This window comes from Sturnira hondurensis, unplaced genomic scaffold (assembly GCF_014824575.4).
Source record: "Sturnira hondurensis isolate 20B ecotype Veracruz unplaced genomic scaffold, ASM1482457v3 Scaffold0004136, whole genome shotgun sequence".
Classification (NCBI taxonomy): Eukaryota; Metazoa; Chordata; class Mammalia; order Chiroptera; family Phyllostomidae; genus Sturnira; species Sturnira hondurensis.
In genome coordinates, this window is record NW_028076767.1 from 38,483,593 (window position 1) to 38,509,764 (window position 26,172).

Here is a 26,172-nt window from a genome sequence, read left to right on the forward strand (position 1 = left end):
AGTTTCAGGGAGACAAATCCATTTCAGGGACCAGGCTCTCAGGGCAGGGGAGAAGACAAGTCTGCATGTAAACAATACACCGATTGCAAATGGAGGATGGAGGCTGATGTGGCCAGCTTTGTCTCTGTTAGCTGTGCACTGTGTTAGGTACTATACATCCTCTGAAAGTGCTAGTGAGATGCACTCTCACAAAACAGTTGAGATTCTCGCATTCAGACCACCTGTCTCCTGGGTTTTATGTAACTGGCTCGTAACAGCTCTACAGGCAGCCCTCAGAGATATCATGGGTTCAGTTCCAGGCCACCGCAATAAAGCGAGTTGCAACCTTTTTGCAGGTGGAGGGTCTTGCCTTTGGTTTGTAAAAAACCCACAATATCTGTAAAACATGATGAAGCAAAGCACAATAAAACAAGGAGTGCCTGTACTTCTTTCACTGGGAGATACTGCATGTGTGGCTGGGTCCCCGTAGCTACTTGTCCTTAGCTTGCACCCACTGGTTCCCAGGCCCCAGTGCGCCAGCCTGTAGTTGATCTGAGGGCAAGGCTCAGGCAAAGAAACCCAGGCAGAGGTACGGTGTGGCATTCCTTTAGCTACTTGTCTCCTTCTTAATGGCCGAATTAGGGGTCTGGAAGATTTCATTTGAAACTTACTATTAATATTGGACCTGGTCCCATGTGGAACCGATATATTCTAGTCTTTAAGGAGTGGCAGGTTCACCCAATGAGATACATTAGCTCGGGGGAGCAAATTATCATCTGGTCCCTTGTAGGCAGTAATTTACTAATTGATATTCTGGTTCCATGAAAGAATTAATATCCCTCTTGTTGTATTCTCAGGCAGCCCAGGCCCCGTGTTTGTGAGTTCATATTTCATACTAAGAAAACCTGATAAATGAGAAGTCCTGACTTTCAAAGCAAATTAAGTGGATTGTCAGTCACTAGACAAAGGGTTACTCACTTCACTACAAACACCGTGGAGTTGCTAGTGTGGCCCAAACACTTTCTGATGAAGAGGGCTTTTTCGAAGGCCTGGAGATGCAGGTGTGTCTGCAGGTTTTCCCGGATAAAAGTCATCTTTACAGTCCCAAGAACAATATCATATACGTTCTAGCTGTTTGGGGACGACATGCTGAATTTAACCTGCCACACGGTCCGCCAAGATGGATCTTCACAGTTTAGCACAGGGTTTCTTGACGTCAGACACTTAGGCACCCCGAGCCAGGCTCCCCTCTGCTGTGCAGGCTGTCCCCCGCACTGTCGGGAGTTCAGCAGCATCCCCGGCCTCCACCCGCTGCACGCCAGCAGCACCCCGGCCCCCATCAGTGTGACCACCGAGAATGTCTCGAAACACCGCCAGACATTCCCGCTGACCGAATCACCCCCAGTGAAGAACCACTGCTCTGGTATTTTTTCTCCTTGAAGTCATGTGTTGCTATAGCAAGTACTTCCACATGCCAACTCAAGTCTTCATTCGTGAAATTAGTATTTATTTTAGGGTCTTAGAGATTCCCAACTATCTTGTTAACTTCTACATTCAGTAATTCCACAGGAAACGGAGAGTCAAATGAAGTTGTTGGCACAAACATACCCATAGTAGACAAGTTCAAACATTGTTTTTTAGAGTTTTCTCTGTCATATGTGTCCTTTGGTAGCCCTCCTCAAAATGATTCCACTTTCTGGCTTTGCCATGTTTGCCAGAGGATCTGTTTGTATTTGTGCAACATTTCATTAAGCTTTCTAAAAGTGGTTTTATCATGTTCATGTGTGTGTGTGTATGAAAAACATGTAATCGACAACTCAGATTCAATGTTTTTCTGTGTGTGTGACTTTTTACTTTTCGTTACAGGGTCACAACATCTTTGCTAATTTGTCCTCCAAGGAATACAGTGACCTTATGCAGCTTTTGAAGCAGTCAATATTGGCCACAGACCTCACGCTGTACTTTGAGTAGGTATTGGCATTTGATCTATTTGACAAATGGACATGTAATGTTTCATCCTGCAATTAATTTTCAGGTTCATTTTGGGGGGTTGCCTGTTGTTCTAGCACTGAAATCAATGTGTAAACGAGCTAAACTTTTTTCCTGTGGTTTTCCCCTCATCTAAATGAACTTAAATAAGGTGGTGTCTGTAAGAGAAGAAAATCAGGGCTGCGATCATGAGATTTATAGTTTTCTTCACTTCTATGATCACTGTTTGGGACTCTTGACTCTGAAACTAAGTGATGGCCATGTTTATTTTAGAGACTGACTCACATTGCTATTTCATTTAGCCCATTATTTCTCTTCAGATCTATCATGGTATTGATGATCCTGGTGAAAAAGATTTGTTGCTGAAAGGTTGACTAGAAATCCAAACCTGCATTTCTTGCCTCTCCTCTACCTCTCTTTCTCAGAAAGCTGTCCCCCTCCCCACCCCCACCCCCCACCCCCGTTTTTCAGTTTTAGGCCTCTATCTGAGCTGGAAATCCCATCCCTGTCACTTCCTCTGAGACCTGCTCCACCAGGTGCCACCTCTCGGGAGCCGGGAAATCTCTCCCTTTGCTGCAATGCACAGTTTCCTCTTCAAGACCAAACAACTTCTCTTCCTTAAAAAAATTCTTTCACTTGATCCCATGGAGATCTTTAAATGCTTTTCAGTTCACCTTTCTTTTGCTGACTACCTTTTAAAGTAAATGGAGCACATGAGTACCTTTGTTTTCCTAATGCCCATTTTCACCTTTAAAACAGTGTCCACTTTCACATTCTACCAAATTATACTTTCAGAAGTCACCAGAGACTTCCTTGTCCCCAAACTCAGTGCTCTTTGTTCACTTCTGATATTTTCTAGCTTTTTTGAGACGTCTGAACATTTATTGACTTTTACTTCAATTTCTACTCTCTTTTCTTCCCCAACATTCAGTTTCCTTCCTCCCTCTCCCTTTCTGAATCTTTTCTGGGTTTCTTTTCTCCTTGCTCCTTTGTGTGAGTTCTTGAACCCATGTTCTTCTCTCTCTATGTATCTTTACTCCTCTGGTTTCATCTCTATGGTACCTTAATGTGATAGAAGACTCTGAAATTCTTGACTCTAACTCTTCTTTACACTCTAGACAGGTATCTCCAACTTCCATCTCAAAGCCTTTAGGGGTTTCATTGCTCTCAAAGCAACCTCTAAACTTGGGTTGAGTTTCCAGGCCTTTCATAACCTGCCGTCAACCTTTGTTCATTCTTGCCTTCCACTTCCCTCCCATATGACTTGCCTACTCCAACCAGACTGGCCTACATTCTGCCCTTTGAGAACACACACAGCACCCCTTGAGCCCGAACCGCATTACTGTTCCTACGTGGAATCTATACCTCCACTTCCCCACCTGGCTGAACTATCCTTTAAGGTTCATCACTATGACCACCTTTCCTAGGAATCATATGTCACTCCCTTTGGAATCTTACTGCACTTCAGCGTTGTACCAGTTAGAATTAGGTTCAATTCTAAGAGGCAAAATACCCCAAAGCAGAGGCTTCCCTCTCTGTCACATAGAAAAAGTCTGGAGATAAGCAACCTACAGCAGGCAGAGTAACTACATTAAGTCAGCAGGGACCCAGACTACTTCTGTCTTTCTGGGCTGCCACCTTCAACACATAGCTTCCAGCTGAGCCCAAGACAGCTACTCAATGCCCACCTGCATCCCAGCTGGCAGGAAGAGGACGGACACAAAGACACAAGGGCCCAAAAGGTGATGCAAGTTATCTTTCAAGAGAGTTTTCTAGAAACCCCACCTGACACTTCCACTTACATTTCATTGGTCAGAATTTAGTCATTTGGCCAGGCCTCAGTGGAAGGACGGTTGGGAAAGGAAACCTTTATTCGGTAGGGTCATGGGCTGCATAACGACATTTGGGTCAACAAGAGGTGGCGTATGTGACTTAGGTTTACCATCCAGCCTAGGTGTGTAGTGGGCTGTGCCTCCTAGGTTTGTGTAAGTGCACTCTGTGATGTTCACACCATGATGGATCAGCTAATGACACGTTTCTCAGAACAGATCTCTGTCACGAAGCAGCCCATGACTGTGATCATTGCCCCACTACAAACCAGGGCTTCTGTCATTAAGAAAGGAAAGGAGGAGAGCTATTGGAGTAGACAACTGACAGTCTGTGCCATACATACGTATTGCTGGCTTCTGTGAAGGTGTTGTTACATGGTAATAGTGAAAGTAGGAAAGGCTTGGAATTACTGGCCTGGGTTTACGTTTTACTCTGGCATTCTAATTATACCTGGTGCACTGAGCCCACGTGTTTATGTCTGCTCCCTCTGGAAACTTTACTGAGTGGCAAATGAATTTAAAGGGGAATTAAGGGACAAACCTGCAAGGAAAAGAGAGGGGGGGGCACCTAATGACTGATAAGAGGTGTCAATACACTTGTGGAAATGGAAGGCCAACTGAGGAATGGTAACTGATCTGACAGAGCAGAGGTGGAGAGTAGGACCCACAGAGGAAGACAGCTCTGAGAAGTGAGCCAGTTTGCCCTGCAGAACGTTGCTTGGGGCTTAGAGACAAAAAGTGTCATGAAAAGTGGATTTGACACTCAAAGCTTAAGACAAGGCAATGACTAGAAAGTCTGTTTGTAGAACACTCAGGGCCCACGAGGTCTTCCACCAACATAGCCAAATAACTCCCTTTCCCCTATATTTGGAGAAGGCTAAAGGTTTATTCTCTGGAGAAATAAAAGAAAAAGCTCTGGACCTGGAAAAGTACAAGGTACAGATGAGATGCCAAGCTCAGAGGAAGGGGTGAAGGGCAATGGAAGGAGTCTCTGCATTAAGAACCCATAGCCCCCAGTCCGGTCACCCAGAACCTAGAAGATTGTCAGACTTAGCAAATGGAAGTATAAGAAGTTCAGTTAAATGTGCGTTTCAGACGACAATAAATAATTTTTAGTGTAAATATGACCCATGCAATGTATGTGTGGGACACACCCATAGGACTCCAGTTCAACCTTTTCCAGTCATGGTGCTGCACACAAATGGATGACAAGGGTCACATAGCATTGATGAGAGCCTCCCATGGGAAACCCAGAGGCTGAGAAACAAACCAAAAAATGAAATCAGAGAAGACAAGGAGGGAAGAAAGCAAAAGAGCTATTGTTAATATCCTTAGGGAATATACTACCTCCATGAAACAAAGACAGGAAGCTTTCAAAAACAATAGGGACAGCTATAGAGGAAGAAAGAGCTCTTGAAAATTAAAAACATAATTGCCAAAATAAAAAATCAAATGAAAGCACTGGGAAATACAGGCAAAGGATAATAAGGCAGCAATATTGAAAACACCACTTTATTTTATTATACAATTGACCCTTGAACGACACAGATTTGAACTGCACAGGTCCACTTATACAGATTTTTTTCAATAAACACACTTGGCCTTTTGTGTATGTGGGTTTCACATCCCCAGATTTAACCAACTGTGGGTCTAAACCAGTGTTTCCACTCCTCTGTTAAGACTACAAGGATGCAGAGGGCAGACTGTATATGTTGTTTGACACCATTTTATATGAGGGACGTGAGCACCTGAAGGGTGTGGTATCTGCAGGGGTCCCGGAACCAATCCCCCAGGGAAAAATGGAAGTTTGGGGAGAGTCAAAAGCTATATGCAGATTTCCGACAGTGTGGGGTTGGCACCCCTAACCCTTGTGTTATTCAAGGTTCAACTGAATGCTTTTTAGTACTGTTTGACTTGTTAACCATGTGCATGTTCTGTTTTGATAAATACAATTTTTTATTAATTTTTGAAGTATTTTAAAAATTAAAATCACAGCTCTGCTACTACCTAGCTGTGTGTCATCAAATTATACACCTTTCTGAGCCCTTTTCCTTCATGTATAAAATGGAGATAATACCTGGGTGGGTTATCTGTCTTATATCTTGTAAATGTCTTGCTTGTCTCATAAATGTTTACATCTACAATCTCATTTGTTTATAGCCCATTTATTTAGCATATTCTGTGGCTTTCGTGTTTGACATAGCTATCGTGATCTTCCCTCTTTTTCTGAATGGATGCTCCTTGATTTGGGATTTATGGGAGGAAGTATCCCTTTAATGTTTTTATTTCCTGACTCTGACACTTGCAAGATTTTCTGTTATTTTTCTCAAAGTAGAAGTGTTTTTCCAAGCCAACTTTCCAAGTAACTTCTGAGGGAGAAAAAAATCTCAGCAGTTGGAGTCCATTTATCAAGCCCTGTTGGCGATGTGACGAATCACTGAGTGACCACTGGGACCCAGTAGGCTGGTTGCAACTCGTTTTCTCATTACTTTGTTCTTATCTTAATGCCGCAGCCCTTGCTAATGTTTGCTGACTCCCAGAGAAGCTGGCTGGTTCTCTTTTTGTCAGTGTTACTATTTTTTAAGGTTCTGAATAGCCGTTCATTCTCTCATCTAGACCTTCAGAGGCTGATTCACTTGCCTGTCTAAAGGTGCATTAAGATGTTGCCTGCTTTTTAGCCCAAACAACCCCTAGGGTTAATGAAAGAGAAGCAACGCCTACAAATTGTCATCCAGATGCTTTTATTTCACAACTATATAGTGTGGAACTGGAAGAGATGTTAGAAATGATGTAATCTAGGTCATGTAATTTTTTTTTAGATCAGGTACTAAACTCAAAAGGTTAACTAGTATAGTTGGAGTCATGTACAATTAGTGGCTAAAATACAACTCACACTATGCAAAAAATAACACAAAATCTTGCAAGTGTCAGAGACCAGAAAACGATTCCTCTTTGGGGGCTTTTTCCACAATCACTGTATTCCTTCTCTCATGGAAAAAGTCAAGAAATAGTTGTCATTTGAGCTGGGACTAAATTACATGGCAATAGTGACCTTCACAGCTGTGCGCTAATTGGGCTTAACAAAAAACCCAGCACGAGTTCCCTGTGCCCTCTCTCAAAGCAGCGCTGGAGACAGGGCTTGCAGGCAGTTGTTTCATTTTAAAAGTGACACCAGGAACACTGGGACAGTGAAATGGCGAGTAGGGAAGCTGTCGTGAGGACACAGACCCTTGTTGGTCACCACTGTGGTCGACCAGGTTTGACCCAGTAAAGATTGTCTGAGAAATCTCATATGCTGCACCTCCACATTTTCCACTGGCCTCCTTCTTCCAACAGTCAGTGTTATCCACAGATGTTAATGACCTCCCATTTCCTCGTCGTTGTGCCCAAGGCTGGGCATTCCTACAGCATCCAGTGCCGCATGTGGAGGCAGAGCCATGACAGGGCAGAGAGGAGAAGGCAAGGCAGGACCAGCAAGGCACTGGCTGGTGGGAACAGCAAGGCTGGGGACGGATGGGCCAGGAGGTTGTGAGGCAGCCCCGTAGGAAGTCTGACTAGTGTTGGTTCTTCTGCCCTGATGACTCCATCAAAAGTCATGACACGTCTTTGGTCAACTAATGACGAAGCTCGTTGCTTTCCTTTGCTAGGAAGGGGAAAGCTGTCTACAAAGGGCCAGGGCTGTCAGGGAGAAGAGGCCCAGGCCTTTTGGAGAGGGGCTAGGGCTCATTCTGAGGGGCAGGATCTCCTGTCGTGTGCCAATAGGGAAAGATGTAAGAATCCTTGAAACATGGAGCCTCTTTAAAAATAACCAGTAAAACTTGTAACTTTAATTTCTAATGCTTTTAGGTGTCCCCAAGATCCTCTCCTACAAGTGACAGATAAATTCACAAGTTTTTTTTAAAAAACACAGTAGAACAAAAAAACCTCAGTGTGAATTCCTAGGCTTTACAACCTAAGTGTGGAAGTTAATTCTTAAGTCTGATTTTCCAACTCACTGAAAACATATTCCAGTTTCTGCTGAATGATTTTCTAAAAGGGATTTCTGTGCCTATTTCTCATTCCCTGCAGTGAACAAGGCTTTGATAATTAAATAGTAATTATGGCATCTCAGGCAGGAATTAGATATACCTCATCAGTAACTAGCCATGTGCCTTGAAGAGAGTCACTCACTCAATCTCCCTTTGTCAGCAGTCTGGGGATTGGCACATCACCCACACTGGTCCCCCAGGGCCCTTGCTGTGGTCAAAGGAGATGACCTGTTTGAAAGATAACTTAGTAATTTATATAAGTAAGATTAAATGATCTAAATAATTAAAATGAAAATAATTTAAATTTGATAATCATTTAAAGTACCTTATAAAGAAAAGAATCATTCGGCCAGAAAACTAAATGAAATTTACATGATAAAACATGAAACTTGCTGGGGTCTGCAGAAAGAGAGAGAGACAGAGAGACAGAGAGACAGAGAGATGGAGAGATGGAGCATGGGCAAACCAAGATTATGAGTTGAAGCTTTAAAGGGAAGCCACACATGCCCCGCACTATTTGTCTGCATGTAAGTCAACACAGGTCACCCATAAAACTTTTGCAGTTTTCACAGCTTTCACAACAATAAAAACAAGATTTCCTGAATTCTTACTTGGGAACTTTATATGCACACCATCCCATTTCATACTTACAGCAGTCCCATTAGAATAGGGGTCATGTTTGACCCCAAACATACATGAGGAAACTGAGGCTTGGGGAGAGTCAGGAAGTTGCTCACAACGTTAACTGGTAAAGCTGAGTGAGGCCAAGTAACTGGACTCCAGAATGTTTCAACCACTCTGCCATTCTCTCGAGATTACATAACCATGAGTTTGAGCGTGCCAATGGGGAGACTGAGGCCAGTCCGTGGGGGACACTTGGGCACTGAGGGTGGTGGTAACTTGAGTCTGCCCATGTCTAAGTCCAGTTCCAGGTGCACCAGGCAGTGAGCCGTAGCAATTCACCTACCTGCCGTCCCCCCAGCAGATTTGGGGGCCAGGGACAGAGGCGCCAAGCTAGGGCTGCCCCAGAGCCTGACTGGTGGAGCTGAGACTGCAACTGATGGCCCATTGCTCGCAGGGGAGCTAAGCTGGGACATCAGAAGGTGGAGATGCCTCAGCTTTAACACAGCCCTGGAGGCTGCTGCCATCAGGTAGCAAGTGCAGTTCGGCATTGCTTCCCAACAGGTTGTGATCACGTAACACTGTGTCTCTCATCTACCAGGTGCCTGCTGTGTGCCCAGCTTATTCTGGGCATGGCAGTGTCTTCCTGTGTCCCCACTAAAATGGGAGCTCTGGGAACACAGACATCTCATTCACTGGACCCCCAAACCTGACACTCTGCCTGACCCACGTTCTCAGGGTATGAACTTGTTTGGGACTGAATTCCCATATCAGCCTATGAGGTAGATATTGTTATCCCCATCCGATAGATAAGGACATTGAGGCTCAGAAAGCGTAAGAATGTGCCCAAAGTCCTCAAGTTGTCTGTGCTCGGTCTCTGTGCCACGTTGCCTCAGACCACTATTGAAACCTACGATTAGTCCAGTAACTCAGGTATTATAAGTCAAACGGTGCCCCAAGCCTTTTGGGTTGGCTTCCTAATTAATCAGACTAATCTAAAAATTGAAATTTTTTTCATGTCCCTTTGTGCTCTACAAACCACTCCTCAGCAGTTAGGAAAATGCTCAGTCTATCAGTTTCTTTGTGTTTGACTTTCCAAAGGGATGCAATATGTAGCATTTCCCAAAAGCATCTGATAATGACAGCAACACGTACTAAATTATCTAGGACTATTAGGAGTCATCATCTGACCACCCTTTTAAAAATTGGATTAGTATCTTGAACAACTCATTTTTAAAAATACAATAGGAACCTAACACATGTTTCTACTTTATTTTTTTAATACACCAGGAAACACATTTATTTATTTTTTTAATTTTATTTATTTATCTTTAGAGGGGAGGGGTAGGAGAAAAGGAGAGAAATATCAATGTATGGTTACCTTTCATGCGTCCCCCACTGGGAACTGGCCTGCAACCCAGGCATGTGCCCTAACTGGGAATCGAACCGCGATGGTGTGGATCGCAGGCCCGCGCTCAATCCACTGAGATACACCAGCCAGGGAATGTTTCTACTTTTATGCAAACAGGCATATTCATTCATTCCACAAATGTTTATTAGGAGCCCACTATGTTCAGTGTTTGCAACGTCTGTAGCTCCCTGCACTCAGCTAGCCGCCATGTTGGACAGGAAGAGGAGCGATTAACGGACAATAAGGTGTAATGACTTCCAGGGATGAACCCGTTGCTCTTTCCTACACATTCTTACATGTTAACAGAGCCCGATAAATTAACCCACTGAAATTATTCTAATGTTAAAACAACCAGCCTTGTGGCGTGTTGATGGAAGAAATATTTTGGTACTTTTTAAAAAAACATATGTACTCCTCCGTGCATGTCAGAGCATTTTACATATATGCATCCCCATAACCCCGTCCACCCGATCTTGCGACTGTATAAAAACTGGGAAATGCATCCACTGACACTTGTCAGGCCTTCTTCATGCCAGGTATGTGCTAGTTGCTGGGGATGCAGAGGTGGGTAAGACACGTTTCTTACCGTCAGGGACTCAGAGCCCAGTGGGGAAGAGAGAAGCAGCGATACCAGCGTGTGACAAGTGCTGCAGCCAAGTACAAGCAGGGACCACCAGGGCATGTGCCATCCAGCTGCGCCCCAAACTACTTCCACCTGGCGACTAGGGTTTGATTGAACTGACGGCTAGGTCCTGTGTTGTCTCACCTGCCATTTTCCACAAAGTCGTCCTGGCCTTTTGATTGGCTGCCTTCCTTCTGCCGATTTGATTTGCTGTCCGTGAAGCACAGCATCAAACAGGTCACCTCGTTCTTGGCCAGTCCTTGGGTTCCCAGACCACTGAAGCAGGGAGATCATTCATTCTCCAAGTTAAATACGTGGCTTTTGTTTCTTTAGTCATAATTGCTGGAGTTAATGTGTGCCTGTTAATTTTCTGTTTTTTCCCAGTGCTTTTACACCCAGAGTCCAGAATCTGCATCTGGCCATCAGTTGTAAATATGTGATTTGCCTGTTGAATGAGCTATGAGAACAGTGAAGGAGCAGATATCCGGCCCCTCCCTCACACCCACTTCAGCCCACCCACATGCTCCTGCCCCCTCTGCGTAATAATTCTGGAGCTGAAATGACAGGAGTCACAGTCACGATTTGCTGGCTCAGCAGTAAAACCTTCCCAACATTCATGGACACCAATAGATTCAGAACAGTTAGATAAACAGATAGATAAAGAATATGTATATGTATATGCACACGTATATAAATTTACGAAAATATTCCTGATTAAAATATACACTGGAATGGTGATTTCTCACTTTACAAATAAAAGTGCCTTGCAGATAAGTTACAAACCAGAAAGCTTTTCAATGTAGTGATGGGTGACTTGGTAACCAATCTCTAGAATTATTTTTGAGGGTAATTCTAGCAGTTCTGTTCAAATGATTCTTTTGTAAAGACTGTTATTTTTCTGAGGGGAACATATGTCAAGAGAACAGGATAAAAGCCTAATAAAAACATATCAGATTATAAATGAGATTTTCCAGTAAGTTGCTTTTCACTAGCTGAAATATTTGCCATTGTCCTTGAAAACCAAGGTTCCCAGTAACCTGCTTGAGAAGGTAACGGTGTAGCTCCTCTGACCGAGGGGTCCGAATCCAGGGAATGTTATATACTCTTATGAATGTCCAAATGTTTGTTTTATCAGTTCCATCTTTTTAAAAGTGGTGTTTTAACATATTCACGTAAGCTCATGCTGCTGACTCTGTGTAATCTACATACACAGACACATATAGACGCCAAAACGCTCTGTGGGAAAATTCATTATTTAAAAGCACAGTGAATTTCACATCACTGTTTTGTAATGATTACCGCTAAGGAGGAGGGCAGAAATAAATCGCCAGAAACCACAGGCCCCCAAGCTGGCCCAGGCCATCGGCAGCTCTTGTTTGGAGCACCCCCATTGTCGGTGATGGACAGACTCCTGTCTGGGGCTGGCCATGGTGCCTGGCCCTGGCACAGCAACCTGCGATGCCCTGACTTCGCACGGAGGGGTCCAGCCGCTGCCGTCCACAGTCTCACACCACACAGTGCTCTCTCGCCCCCAAGGTCCACACTATACACAGTTCAAAAGACGGTGTCCGGGGCCAGAACTGGGATGATGGGGACCCAGAATCCACCTAGATCTTCCCAGAACTGCCCTGGGACCCTGGGCAACTCTACCTCATTTTCCTTACCTGTAAAATGACAGAATCACAACTGGAAACCTATTTTTGCCCACCCCGTATACCTCCAGTAGCCTGTAATTATAATAAAAACTCAAGTTAATCATAGAAAACAATCACATTAAGACCCAGAAATTTTACATACACATAATCTATATACACATATAGCGAGAGAGAGAAAGACAGAGATGAAGAAAAAAACAGAGGCAGAGATAGAAGACTCACACAAATTCACAAAGAGACATGCACAAAGATGTTCATAGCAGCATTGTCTATAATAGCAAAAAAAAATCCCCTGGAACTAATCTAGATTCTGCTCATCAGGAAATGGGTCCATAAACAGGGATCTACTGATACTCGGAATACCACACAGCAATGACAATGAATGACCCAGAACCATACATAGCGACTGAATGGATTTCATTAACACCGAGCAAGAGAAGAGCAAGTTGCCAAAAAATATATGTACTACAATGATATCATTTATAAAGTTTTAAATCATGCAGAGCAATATTAGGCATAGCTGACCTAGTAAAATTGTAAGGCTGTATGGAAAGATGATTAATGCAAAATGTAGAAAATGGCCATCGTGGGATGGGATGGGGGAGGCAGAAGCAGCAGCACCGAGATGGGCAGTGACCTCCACAGGGCAGATAAAGTTGGGGATGAATGGAGAGATTCTCTACGTCCACTGTGTGGTTTTATACCTTTTAAAATATGTGGAGTATATTGTTATGTGAGCTTTGCATATCATCACTTCAAAAATCCTTTTGCTTCCTTATGAAAATGATCAACTCCATCTCCATCTTTTAAGACGTTAATTTTCAGGAACTTTTAAAAATGTAAATGCACTTCGGCTTAAACTTTATAGCATGTCTTTGGCATTTATGTGGCCAACTCTGTTAACACACGTTTGGTGTACGTGGTTCCCCCAGCGACGGGACTTGTCCCATGTTAATCCTGATAAAACTGGTGCCCGGGAAGTCCCCTATTACTGTCTAAGGTCAGAGCCAAACCTTAGGACACTAGGATAAGTGGAGCCTATTAAGAGATTGCAGAGTTTCACCAGTGGGGAAATGTGTGCCTCATTTTTCTGTATCCTATGAAAACACTTCTTCCTGCTCTCCTCTATTCACCACCCCCTTGGGATAGTGGATATTCCTTTTTGTCTGGATGCCATAAAGTCTAGCTTTGTTTTAATGTGAGGAGAAACCTATAGACTGATTTGGGGTTTAATTAATTTAAGACTTTCACACCAGCAAGCCTAGCTATTAAACTTTCCATCATTGGGGAATTTGTTGTTAGGGTGCTGTTTGGTTGGCATGTCATAGATTTGTATTTTTAAAATTTTTATTTTCTGCATTGACTTAGCAACCGAGGTAATATGTCCTTCTGTATCAAAAATGTCATGTCTCGTATATCCCATATATACTCAGCAGATACAGCAAGAATAACTGCAAGAAAGGTCGGACAATGGTGTTCTTAAATTTCTCACAACTTGTTATGTTGTCCACTTGGTTCAAGTTAGAATCTAGCCTTCAAGAATCTGACAGGACTTTTTTTTATTAGATTTTATGTTGTGTTCTTATCTCAGTCTCTCCAAATGTCAACTTTGAAGAACCAATTAGAATCCAGGTGAAACCAGTGGCTGGAGAGTTGTTCCTTTTTTTTAGTGAATCGTTGTATGAGATCATCTTTTTCATTCATCCATCAATTCAACAAGTGTTCATCACCCACCCACACGTCAGGCACTGCCGGGGGCAGTGAGGATCTGGAGTGAACAAAAGTGGACCAGGCCCTGGTCCTCGTGGGGCCGACGGCATCACAGGGCTTTTTCAGAATAACTCACAGGATTTCAAGGACACTCGGGTCCCTCTGATGACAGGGAGGATGGGTGACAAACTCTTTCAGAAAGCCTTCCTGATCGTCTGTCATTTCCCAGGGTGAGCTAAGTGCCTTCCTCTGTGCTCACAGGACAGCAGGGCACGTCTGAGAGGCTTGGGGCGGCTGTTATTCTGACAGGTGGCGTTTGTGCTCCGGCTCTGCCACTCGCCAGCTGAAAACCACTGGCCAGGAACTCGGCTCTCCTGCACTCAATAACTGGTTAATCCTTACTGGGCACCTACTGTGTGCCAGGTACTCTGTGAAGTGTTTTACATAGATCATTTTATTTAATCTTGCCCCCCAACCCTAACAATGTAGGTTCCATTAGTATTACTCTTTACTCCTAAGAAAACTGAAGCCATGAAGCAAGGTTAAATCACCTACCCAAGGTCAGCAATGTGGACAGTAAATGATAGAACCCAGCAAGTCAGCCTGGGACATAGCAAGAACCCAATAAATATCAGCCTCATCACGGCAGGGACTAAGAGGAGGCAAATGAAGTGAGTCCTGCAAGTCCACTGTCAAATCCTCTCTTTATTTAAATTTTTGACACTTTGTTCATGGATTTTTAATGTGTAGGTTGGTTGTTTACAAATATTGTTGGTCTGATTACTGAGTCTGGGGCCCCCGCTTCTATTCTGTGCCCAAGGGGAGTGCCTTCCTCACCTGCTCCAGCCCCAGTATTGTTTGTTAGTACTATCGCTGGTGTCAGGTTTGAAGGGAAATTACCTGTGTATCTCTTGACTTTCCCAGTTGAACTCAGATGTTTGAAGATTGCTCACACCCATGTCTTATGGCCATAAAGACTAGTAAAGACTTGGTACAGAGTAGGGTGTTTAATAAATACTCGTTGAACCAAGCTTTTGCCTCTACAGTTATTCAAAAGAAGGGTAATATCCATTCAGAGAAAAGAGAGAAATAGACGACATCTACAATATCTACACAGTCCAATCAGCCCATTGTGTATGATTGTTGGCAGGGATACTATTAATAGTATTTACATATTAACCATGGCCACCAGCTACGGAGTACCCACCAGTGCCAACACTGAGGGGCCTCATCTCAGGTGCGCATCACGAGGCTGGAGGCTGCAGCTCAGCCCCGGGCCGTGCAGCCAGTAAGGGTGGTCAGCACTAAGCCCAGGTTGAGTGAGTGCAGATGTGAGTTCTCTGCCTGCCGCCACTGCCCTTTCTACTTCAGCACGCAGTCCTGGGGGTGATGTGAACAAAGCGTGTCTGTGGTCACAAAGTGGGGAGTGGGTGATTTAGAACAATTGTAAACTTGTAAGAAGAAGGATATGTAAAACCTGCACACCAAAGAAGAGGGGAGTTGCGGGGTCCCCCCGTGTAACTGTGTGATGCCATCCATCTCTGCCCATTGCTATGAGGTTGCTGTAGAGATGATCCCATGCTGTGGTATGGCCTTGACCTGTATCCACTTGAAGAAATTGACCCAGGACCTGTCTTCGTGTCTTAGATAAGGAAGTGAGCCACATTCTTTGTCTTACCTTATCTTCCGGGTAGTTCCAGCAGTCAGTCTACCCAGGTGACAAGAAGTCGGCCAGCTGGCAGCGGGCACCCAGACTAGAAACAGGGGAGCCGGCTGCACTTAGCATCTTGTCTTCTGTTCCCTAAACTAAGTACTGAGTGTCTAAGAGCCTACTCAGATTTCCACCATAAATGGTGTGGTGGTATTTTCTGAAGTGTGTTCCTTAAAACACAGTGCAGTGGAATTCTGTAGTTAAGTAAGCTTAAGTAGGCCTATCTATTTCTCAGACTTCAAAGGGATGATGTGGGCAGTGACCCTGCAAGGAAGGTGATGTGGACCCCGGCTTGTGGGGTCCTCCACATTGTGGATGAGGAATGAGAAATTCACACGGACTACGGAGTCCTGGGGAGGAAAAGGGACAGCACAGCTTCTCTCTCAAGAGGAGAGAAAACCTCAGCCCGTGCCTTGACCAGCCTTTATTTCTTTTTTCGGCACATTCCATGATGGTCCTCATTTACTATACACAGGTTTGCTTTAGGTGATTACCTTTTACAGAAAACAAAGAAGAGGATGCTGCTAATCACATCACAGAAGAAGGATATTTGCAAATGCAAAGGGAAAAGTGGTTGAACAGGTCACTCCATCCTGGGGAGGTTTAGCACAGACTTTAGGAAGTTACAGTAAGCACTTTCTGCCTCAATTCAGGGTAAGGGAATTTTAACAAAAGCAAGTCTCAAAGTGGCCTACATACATTGCAGGCCCGATTCCCCACGGGAGAACCTGTCCATGGGGGTGGGTCCTGTCTGGGCCCACACCACGCAGAACGGCCTCTTACAGGAAGGTAGGTCACAGGCAGCATTTCTGAAACCCGCTTGGTCGGGGAGTACTTTGTGTGGAGCACCTCCTAAGACTAGTCCTTCGTGGGACGCACTTTGGAATGTGGTGTGTCAGGATCCTTTAAATAGTCGCTCATTAGGGTGTGCCAAGAAGAGGAAATAATTCTTAAAGAGTTAAAATGGTGCTGTTGTTTGTTTGTTTGTTTGTTTTTGCTTTCTCACTATAACAATTAAAGTCATATGACGACATTAAAGTTTCAAAAATAGAAATGTCAGCCTTATTTTCACAACTTCAGAATTTTCCCTCTTGGTTTATACCTATCAGTATGTCTCCAAATGAGTCTCTACGTGCGGGTGTGGATGCAGCACTTAAAATGTGCAGGCACCACGCCAGGTGCGCTGCGTGCCCCATCTCATGTAACCCTCATGGTAACTCTGGCAGCACGTCTAGTCCCCACATTAGAGGCTGGGGCAGTGAGGCTCCCAAAGTTGCCCAGCAAGCAGGTGACTGACCCATTGTTTAAACACAGTTATTTTGGACTCCATCGTTTGTGTGTTTAAACACTGAAATGCTGAAATGATTACCTTTGTACTGAGAAAAAGTATTTGTCCTGAATTTACTACCAGGGAGTGTATCTTATCTTGGGTGACCACACAGCTCAGCTCTATGCTAAGTGATAAAAGAACATTCCAGAATGGCCCCTGCTTTTTATTTGTCCTTGTCTGTCTGCTCTGCCTTCCAGTGCCTTCTAGCAAGTAATCCCCCGTGCAGGACCACATTGCTTTCGGTTTATGGCTCGATAATCCTCTCGTAAATACATTCAGAAATGATTGTGGCTTTTTCTTGAAGCCTCAACATTTTTAAGTGATTTACTTTGATAGTGCTTTAGCCTCATGATTTCAAATATTAAGTTACTTGGTTCAGGTGGTCTTATGTTTTCCCATAAATGTGTTTATGTCGCCCCACAGAGTGGGAGATTTCATTCCAGGTTTTTTTTTCCTTTCTTCATTTGATTTTGTGTAGGAGGAGAACTGAATTCTTTGAACTTGTCCGCAAGGGAGAATACGATTGGAACCTCAAAAACCATCGTGATATATTTCGGTAAGAAAAAGCTCTTGTTTGTGTTTCTTCAATATTTGAACATTTAGCTTTTCTTTTCTAACAGTGTGAAGAGCAGACGAGCAATTTTCAAAGCAACAAACTTTAGCTTATGTACTAACAGTTAGAGATTAGTTGAATAATTAGAGAAGGTAGAGAATGTCTTTTTGTGTCCTGATATATTATATTTTTGCCTCTTCTCCCAAAAACTTGCATTCACAATTAGAAACTAATGCTCAGAGTGGCTGAGTTTCAGCAAGCCAGGACTGCAAGTCGGTGGGGAGAAGGGATGGAGGGGAGCGGAGCTGAGCCTCAGAAAAGGAAGTTACGCAGACTAGAGGAAAGTGGAGAGTTAGCTTTCGTTTTTTCTTTAGAGACAATGTGTGTTACTGTACACAGATAGAAAACCAACCCAACTGTTTGGGTGGTGGGAACAGGGAGCCTGTTCCAGCCTTTTCAACGACGACGTCTTCCTGGTTGTTTGGAAAAGACAGCCCGAACCATCGCTGCTTGGCCCGTTTTAACGCCCGGTCGCAGCCCTCCCGCTGCAAGGCGCGCACCTCTCTTCGCTGCGCCCTGGCCTTCCAAGGTCCTCGGGCCGTCTGCTGTCTTATCCTGTTCCAAAGCTGTTAAGTATTCCTGAGAAAGCTCGGGAGGCCAGGATTAGGGGTTCACTGAGCCTGCTCCACAGCCAGACCCCCGCGAATCGCCCCCAGGGGCACCGGATCCCGCTGCCCCTCTCTCGTTTTGCTGGGCGAAACCTCTGCCGCGGAGCTCCACCCGCCGGGCCCTGGGCAGCGCCGCTCCTCGGGGCCTCTCAGCAGAGGAGGCCTCCTGCCTCCCTCTGCCTCTCCGCGGGCCTCCTTCTCTGCCCCTTTTCGAGGACAGGCGGGGAGCTCTGAGCACCTCCGCTTGTGTCCCCATTCCGTTCCCCCCTCTCCCCCACCCCAACCCCGACCTTGCTGTATCAGTTGTACTGGCATCTTCAAAATATGTTTGTTTGTTTGCTTTCCATTATGACTTTTCATCTCAGCCAAAACAGTCATCCTTGAAATCTACCCTCTTCTCCCAGTCCAATCTTAGTTCTCCCCTTTCCTTCAGTTCCACACTTCACTCACACCCCCCTTAACTTCTTGCGAGGCAATTTCTTTCTTTTTAAGTAACTTTTAATTCCGCAAGGAACTATGGGAATATACTTTTCTGTAACAAATTGAAACATTACAGATAGACCTCTGATTCCCCTTGAGCTTTGCTCCTGATTCTCAGAGGCTGCGTAGCTGTGCGCTGTTATCGGTTGATTGTTCTTTCCAGACCATTAGCAAAGCAGGCGCACACATGTGTACCCGTAGGAAAAAGACTACCTAGTGTGAACTTGCTGGTCTGTTTTAACATAAATTGTATACATACAAAGTAAGCTGGAATTCCTTGTTCACAGTCCACTTTATAATTAATAAATTTATTGGTTTATACATTAATTATTAATTATTATAATACTAGTTTATTACCAACTATGTGCCTTGGAATTCGTTTCATGTTCACACCTCATCATTTTTCACTGCTACGTGGTATTCTGAAACACAGACTTAGCGCAGAGGAGTTTGGTCTGTAAAACGTGATTTGCTGCTCCTTCAGAAAGGCATCGCTCACCTCCCAAGAATCTAACTCTGCAAACTTTTTCTCTTTGGCTTCCTTGATCGTTTCATGAACACCTACCTGCATCAGCTTTTTCTCTTATTAAAACTCTCTTCTGCCTTGGATTCCGTAAAGCCATGATCTTCTGGATCTGCTGCATTCTTTCTGAGTTTTTCTCATTGTCCTTTTCCAGGTTGCTACCTCTCCACTACCCCTAAATGTAACTCCCCCTCAAGGACCTGTGTTTAGTCTTCAGCGCTTCTCTCTGAGCATCCTCCTGGGCTCAGCTACCGTCTCTTCCCCAAGGACTCCCCCGTGCCCGCCTTCTTGGCGGGGCCTCTTCTGAGCGCGACTCCTAAAACACCAGCGCTCATCCCCCACGTCCTCCAGGATGTTTTCTGGTGGAGGTGTTCAAACTTTTTGGCAGGAACGCCATATGTTTTTAAAAAAAAAAAACTTTACCTGGAAGCACAGTATGTAAAATAGAGGTGCTCTGGGAGCTGTCTGCTCCCCCGTTTCACGGTTAGACTCTGACGTGTGCACCAAAATGGGGGGCTCTGGGGAGAGCTGCCTTAGAGAATTTTAAAACAGTAGTAAAACCAACTGAAAGTTGGTCTGCTTTTTATCACCACCATGTGCCTTCAATCTAAACAATGCCAATGAGGAGATGCTCTTCACTGAGAAAAATCTGTTGTTGTTGCAAGTTGTTAACCATTGCTGAAGTTCCTGTCAGGTATCGAAATAATTTATATGAGGTGGGGACTGGTTGACAAGAAAAAAAAATCTGTATGAAAGCTTCAAATCAGCACGTTATTACTTATCCATTCATTGTACCTGTATCGTACATGTAAGTTAATTCCAAGAACACCCAATTGTATGGGCAGCCCCTGGTGGAGGTGGACACACTTTCAAGAGTAAGTTCCTCTCAGTTCAAAACCCTCGCCCTGGCTCTGGGTGGCCTGTTGTCTTCGGCCTTGGGGAACGCCACATTCCTGCTTCCAAATAGTTCATTCAGAATAAACAGTGGTAGCACAGTGACAATAAAGATGAAAGAACATCACTTGGCTGCTTCGATTCTGTCATTTTACATAACGTTTTGGGGGCTTTTATTTGTGTTTATAATTTAAAACAGTGAAACAGTGCAGACTGTGAGGTTCTGATGGGTCAGTGCAAAAGTCAGTTCATACATGACATCTTTTACTGAATTTGAATATACCTTTAAAGTTTATTCCTTTGAGGTTGCTAATTGTTTTAAAACTAGAGAACAAATCAAGAAAGATTTTCACGGAACCACTTTCGGCATGTAGAGGAGAGGGATGGTGAGAAAGACCGGTGGTGAGGGTCCACGCAGAGGTGCAGCGTCCTTCCTCACCCCCCACCCCCGCCACCAAGGCCAGACCTGTGCCCTCCTCACTGTTGGCCTCATCTGTCCCCTTGCACTGAGCGGGGTGGCACCACCTCACTGAAGATCGGAATGGCGCTATGCGCACCTCCAAACTAAAACAGTTGGTACAAACTCCAGCCCCACTCTCTGTCTCCAGAAAAGGCCTTTCACTTCTTGCAGAGGTTTGATCTAAAAAATCAGAGGGAATGCTTGCTCATTTGCTTCCTTCAGTTCTTCCCGGAATCCCCCGCTCTATCTATTCTTCTGCCTTCTTTGTTATAGGCCCTTACCCATTCATGCTTGTCAACTGGTGTCCCTGCCTCTGTTCTCCCCTTTGTCAAACTATTTCACGCCCACCACCTAGAGTTCTGTCCTTGAAGGCCCAGCCAGGTCCCTCTGAGCCCTCAGCCTTAATTGACTCCCCATTGCCTATCAGATAAAAGTTTCATCTCCTCCCACAGCCCCTTTCTGTCCTCCTTCTTGGCATAGACTTTCTGCTCCACTTTCATTGCAAATAGAGACTCTTTCGCCAGACCTTATGGGTAACAATCCTAGCTTTGATACTTTTCCGCTACATAACCTTGGGCAGGCTACCTAACCTTTCTGATCAAGGAATGCAAAACACTATTGGCTGCATAAAATAGAGATAATAATAGAATCCCCTCTCGACAAATGGCAGCTATCAGAATGATCATCATTAGAGCACCCAGAAGATACTCACAAAATTGGCTATTAACTGATTCGTGGTGATATGAATATGAATTTGAGCAGTAAGTTTCACATTACCAAGAAGATGGATCCAAGTTATGGTGCAAATAGGCAAGTTTAGAGGCGTTTTTTCCAGTCCAGAAGAGAGACTGCAGAGCCTGGCGCATGGCCTACAGTCTTGTCTCCCTCTGGTACTAGCAGAGCCTAAAATGAGAAGCATCCCAGTGCAGCAAGAGGAGTTCTGGTAGCTTTGAAGTAAGCACAGAATCCTGAATCCTCTACTTGCTCTGGGAAGGTGGCTTGACCCCTCCGTGTTTCCATGCAGCTCTCTGTAAAACAGGAATCAGAGCGCCCACCTCGAAGGTTGTGATGAGGATTCATTTAGCTGGGAGTTAGTTGGTAAAGCACCTAGTACAGAGACAGGCAAACTGTGAGCTGCAGAAGTGCTTGCTACAGAAGGACACGTGTGAAGAATAGGCTGATGCATCTCTCTGCTGGTGAGCCTGGTTGTGCTCTGAATGGCCCATTGTTATCCGCCTCGTTCCCTGGAGGGGTTTCCTGAACAAGTTACACTCACCCCCCTGCCATCTAGGCTCTGCCATCTGGGAAGCAGACACGTTTCCCCGCCCTGAATCCGGCTGGGAATGAAATGCTAACACCTGACATGAGGACAGCCCTCTGGCCCTGAACAACACACCCTTTCTTCCAAAAGGAGCCAGCCAACATGTGGTTTCTCAGCTCAGATCCGTCAATACTTTTCATCGCCCACTGCTGCTTGTAGTACAAAAAAAGCAGATTTTGGATGAAGAGTGTGTCTTATTTCCCCCTTTCCAAACACATCATGTTATGTGTTATTCCTCTCCACAATTTGAATTGTTCCCCATGTTTTTATATCTATGGTTCAGTATAAATTCTTGTTAAACCCAATAGATATGTGCCCCTCAAAAAATCTGATTCTGATCTTTCCTCTGCTTTCTTACATGCTCAGGTTCATCAGAGCTGTAGCCAACTGCGTTTCTTTGTAATTCTTACACAGCATGGCTGTAGCCAGGTAGTATACTAGAGAGAAACAGTGTGGCTCCTGCCCATAAACCTTAGCTCACAGAGGAGAGGACAAGGGCTTCTGCTGTGGCGTGGGCCTCGCCTCTGTGCTGTGGGCTTCCTTCCGTTCCCATCAGCCAGTGATAAGCTGGTAATTAGATTCATCAGCTATGTATGTAGTATTATGCACTGATTCCCTTGCCGATAGTTAAAAATATAAAGCATTGCCCATTACAAATTATTTCAGACAGAGTTGCTTAGCTCAGACATGGAGAAAGTCATGCTTTGCTTTCCTCCATCTGCTGCAGACAAAACAGAAGGGCAGCCAAGGGTGCACGTGAGCTTTGTCTTCCCCAGCTGCGTGGCCACAGGATGGAGGTGCTGACCAAGGGGACGGCAGACAGCGCTTCCCTTGTTGAGGAAAAGAAGATGGGAGCTTGCCTCCATCCCATTTTACTTATTTATGTATCTGAGATGGGTTTGTTTAGGAATGCAACAAAAGATTATTCAGGCTGTTTTGTTTGGTTCTGTTTTTCAGATCAATGTTAATGACAGCCTGTGACCTTGGAGCCGTGACCAAACCGTGGGAGATCTCAAGACAGGCAAGTGGTGATTAATGGCAGGGCTCAGCAGAGGAGGGACTGGGGGTGGGGGTACAATATTCCCAGAGCCCCAACCAGCAGACGCTGAAACCCTCGTCAATTTGCATCAGTATTAACATTGTGTAAAAAATAGCAGGAGGCTTCAGCTCCACATAGTTTATTGCCCAGTCTTTCTTTATGGTGTTTCTACCGACTAATATTTCTGACTGTGGAAGATTTTTTTTGTTAACACACTAAATCCAAATAACACTTCAACTATTTCTTATGGCAAGAGTTTAAAACATAATGTTTTTGCGTAGGTAATCATGTTTTAGCATGAGGTTCAGGTTTTCAGACCCCCCGAAAAAAAACCAAGGAGTAAAAGGAAATTCTATTCTTCTTTTTAAAGACTATTTGGAAATCAGAGGGCTCTCTGGCCAAAGTGTGCAGTACCCAAACCTAAAAATCATGCCTTCACCATCCGCGTTCACGGCCAAAACTGTTAGTTCTAAAGCAAGAATAGTTTTCAAGCCATTTTAGTTTTTATGAGGCACCTACTGTGTGAACTATGGGGTCTGAAATATGGTGACTTGGTATCTTAAGATTTGACATTTTAGGGGAATAAGATACATTCATATAACAATGCATAGTATTTATTGATTGAATAAGAAACTGATATTAAATAACTGATACATATGTACTATCTCATTTAAATCTGCAAAGCCTCTTTGAGGTAGGTGTAGTTACTATAATATGCTGAATAATAGCAACCTGAAGCATCAGATCCTAATTCCTGAAACATGTAAACATTACCTTGAGAGGAAAAGGGGTCTTTGCAGATGTGATTGAGTTAGAGATCATTGGTGCCATTGTCATTATCGTTATCCACTCCCTGGGTTTTCCAGGTGTGTACTGAATCTAATCACAAGTGTCATAACGCGAGAGAGGCACAGGGAGATTAGGCATTTAGAAGAGGAGAGGGCAATGTGAAGACGAGGCAGTGTGGAGTGACGCAGCCGCAAACAAAGGGATGCTGGTAAAGCATCAGCAAGCGAAAGAGACAAAGAACAGATTCTTCCCTAAAGCCCCTGCCAACCAACACCTCAGTTTCTGTCAGGACCCTGACATTGAACTCCTGGCCTCCAAAACTAGGAGAGAATAAGGTATCCTATTGTTTTAAGATACCAGGCATGTTGCAATTAATAGCAGCCCCGAGAAACTAAAACTGTGATCATCCCTATTTCACAAAGGGGGAAAATGAGGCTTAGTCAGTGGTAGAGCTAGGTATTGAAATCCTGGCACATTAGGCCCCAAAGCCTTTGTTCTTTACAGTGGCTTACGCTTTCTTACACAGGATGCATCAATCAGCAGTTTTAAATGATGCGTGTCAGTAGCACAGGCAACGTTAACACTAAACCCAAAATCTCTGGGGCTTAAACCAACAAATCACTCCTGAACATGTGCATCCAGGGTGGGCTGGCCCCTCTTGTCCTCATTCTGGGGCTGAAGGAGCAGCCACCTTCTGGATCCTAGTGGCAGGTGCCCTGTGGGTCCTGCACTGGCCAGTGAATGCACCCTCCCAACAATTCATTGGCCAAAACCCAGCCCAGCCATGCAACATATTCCTTCCTTGTGCCCCGAAATTAAAAAGCCAGAAATAGTTATTGCCTACCACAATTTACCCTTCAAATCACACACACACACACAAATATTCATTCTCAACAGCATGGATGGAACTGGAAAGCATTATGCTGAGTGAAATAAGCCAGGTGGTAAAAGACAAATACCATATGATATCACCTTTAACGGGAACTTAAACAACAAAACAAATAAGCAAACAAAATATAACCAAAGACACTGAAATAGAGAACAGGCTGACAGGGACCAGAGGGGAGAGGGGAGGGAATTCCAGGGGCAAAGGGGAAGGATTCACAGGAACTAGTATGAAGGACACATGGACAACAACTAAGGGGGGTGGAAATGGGAGGGAGGAGGGGAGCACTGGAGCGGTGGCTTGGGATGGGAGTAGAGACAGAAAACTGTACTTGAACAACAATTAAGTAAATAAATTTTAAAAAATTAAGCTCTGAAAAAAGATTCATTTTCCTCCTTTAGGCAAAAGGCAAAGTATGCTTATCCTCTCCCCAGGGGAGATGACCAAATATCCCATAGGTTATGGTCTCAGGCTCGAAGTCCAGGACCTCTGGATGATGTACACGAGTCTCCACACCAGGCCCATATGCACATTAAAGCCCTACACACACCCAAAATACAGCATCCACCATACACCCAACCACAAAATACCCACCATTACATTCCCACTGAGAAAAGGAAGAGATGGCCACTTTTGGCAGTTAGGGATCCACAGCCATTGCAAAGTCCTCCTGGCACTTCCCATGAGGGTCCTCTACTCTGTGGTGGGCCTGTTTCTCTAGGAGATGCTCCTGGGTTCACGATTTCCCCTGGCCTTTTGCTCCACCCTGGGAAATTATTCCTTTTCCATTATCTTCCTCGGCTATAGCCCAAAGCCAAAAAGATTTCTCAGCCTGCTTTCCACCTACAGAAGGTTCAAGACCCGAGGCTTCTTTAGACTTTAAGCAGTCACAGGCTGTGGTCAGTTTTAGCACCAACATTCTCTTAAACATCTAGTCAGAGTCTCGTGCCTTTGATTTTACTGATCTCCACTTGCCAGTACCCACACCCATAGTTCTGTTCTGTACAAACATTTTAGATCTGCTATGTTGCTTTGCTTCCTTATGTTCAGGAACAAAGAAATATGCACGTATACAGTTTTCTTTCTTTCTCTTTCATGACTTAATTCCCGGCACTTTGGGCCTAACAGGCACCGCCAGTGAGAGAGCCATGTAGTTAAATCACTTCCCTGGGCCATTTCTTGCAATTGGAAGGACATCCTGTGTGACACCTGATTCGTTGAGTTTTTAACTACAGATGTACTGTCCGTACCTTTGATTTGACTCTTGTTACAAGGCTGAGTCCTAATCAACCTTTGTCATTCAAAACATATCTTGATTTTTATTTTTAAAGTTTGGGGTTAAGAAGCAGCTTCATCTTCCATCCCTATAACACCCTGAATTTTGACTTCATTTCCTCTCATTTCTGGTTATAAACCTGCCAGTCCTTTTCTGAGCTCACTTCTTATAATACCTAGCAAAACAGTAAATAGCAAACATCACATGCTACTAATACTTTGTTTTCCCATCTCTTCCCCTAAGGCTAAAAGTTCATTTATAACATTATTTGCTTTATTTCAGTAAGAATTGTACAAAATGTTTTGCCATTATGCAACATGGATCAGTCATCATCCTTACAGCTTCCAGCCACCATCTCCTCACTGTTTTATACCTGCCCCCAAGCTAGTATCACATAT

The 26,172-nt window shown here is 44.3% G+C and overlaps 1 protein-coding gene across 1 annotated transcript in view; it reads left to right on the forward strand.

The window, feature by feature from the left end:
* PDE11A (phosphodiesterase 11A) overlaps positions 1–26,172 on the forward strand; it is a 326,451-nt gene that overhangs the window by 262,701 nt on the left and 37,578 nt on the right. The window contains exons 15-17 of the mRNA XM_037044380.1: positions 1,846–1,946; positions 17,364–17,441; positions 22,742–22,805. Coding sequence (XP_036900275.1) covers positions 1,846–1,946; positions 17,364–17,441; positions 22,742–22,805 — 243 coding nt within the window. The remainder of the gene's footprint in view (positions 1–1,845; positions 1,947–17,363; positions 17,442–22,741; positions 22,806–26,172) is intronic.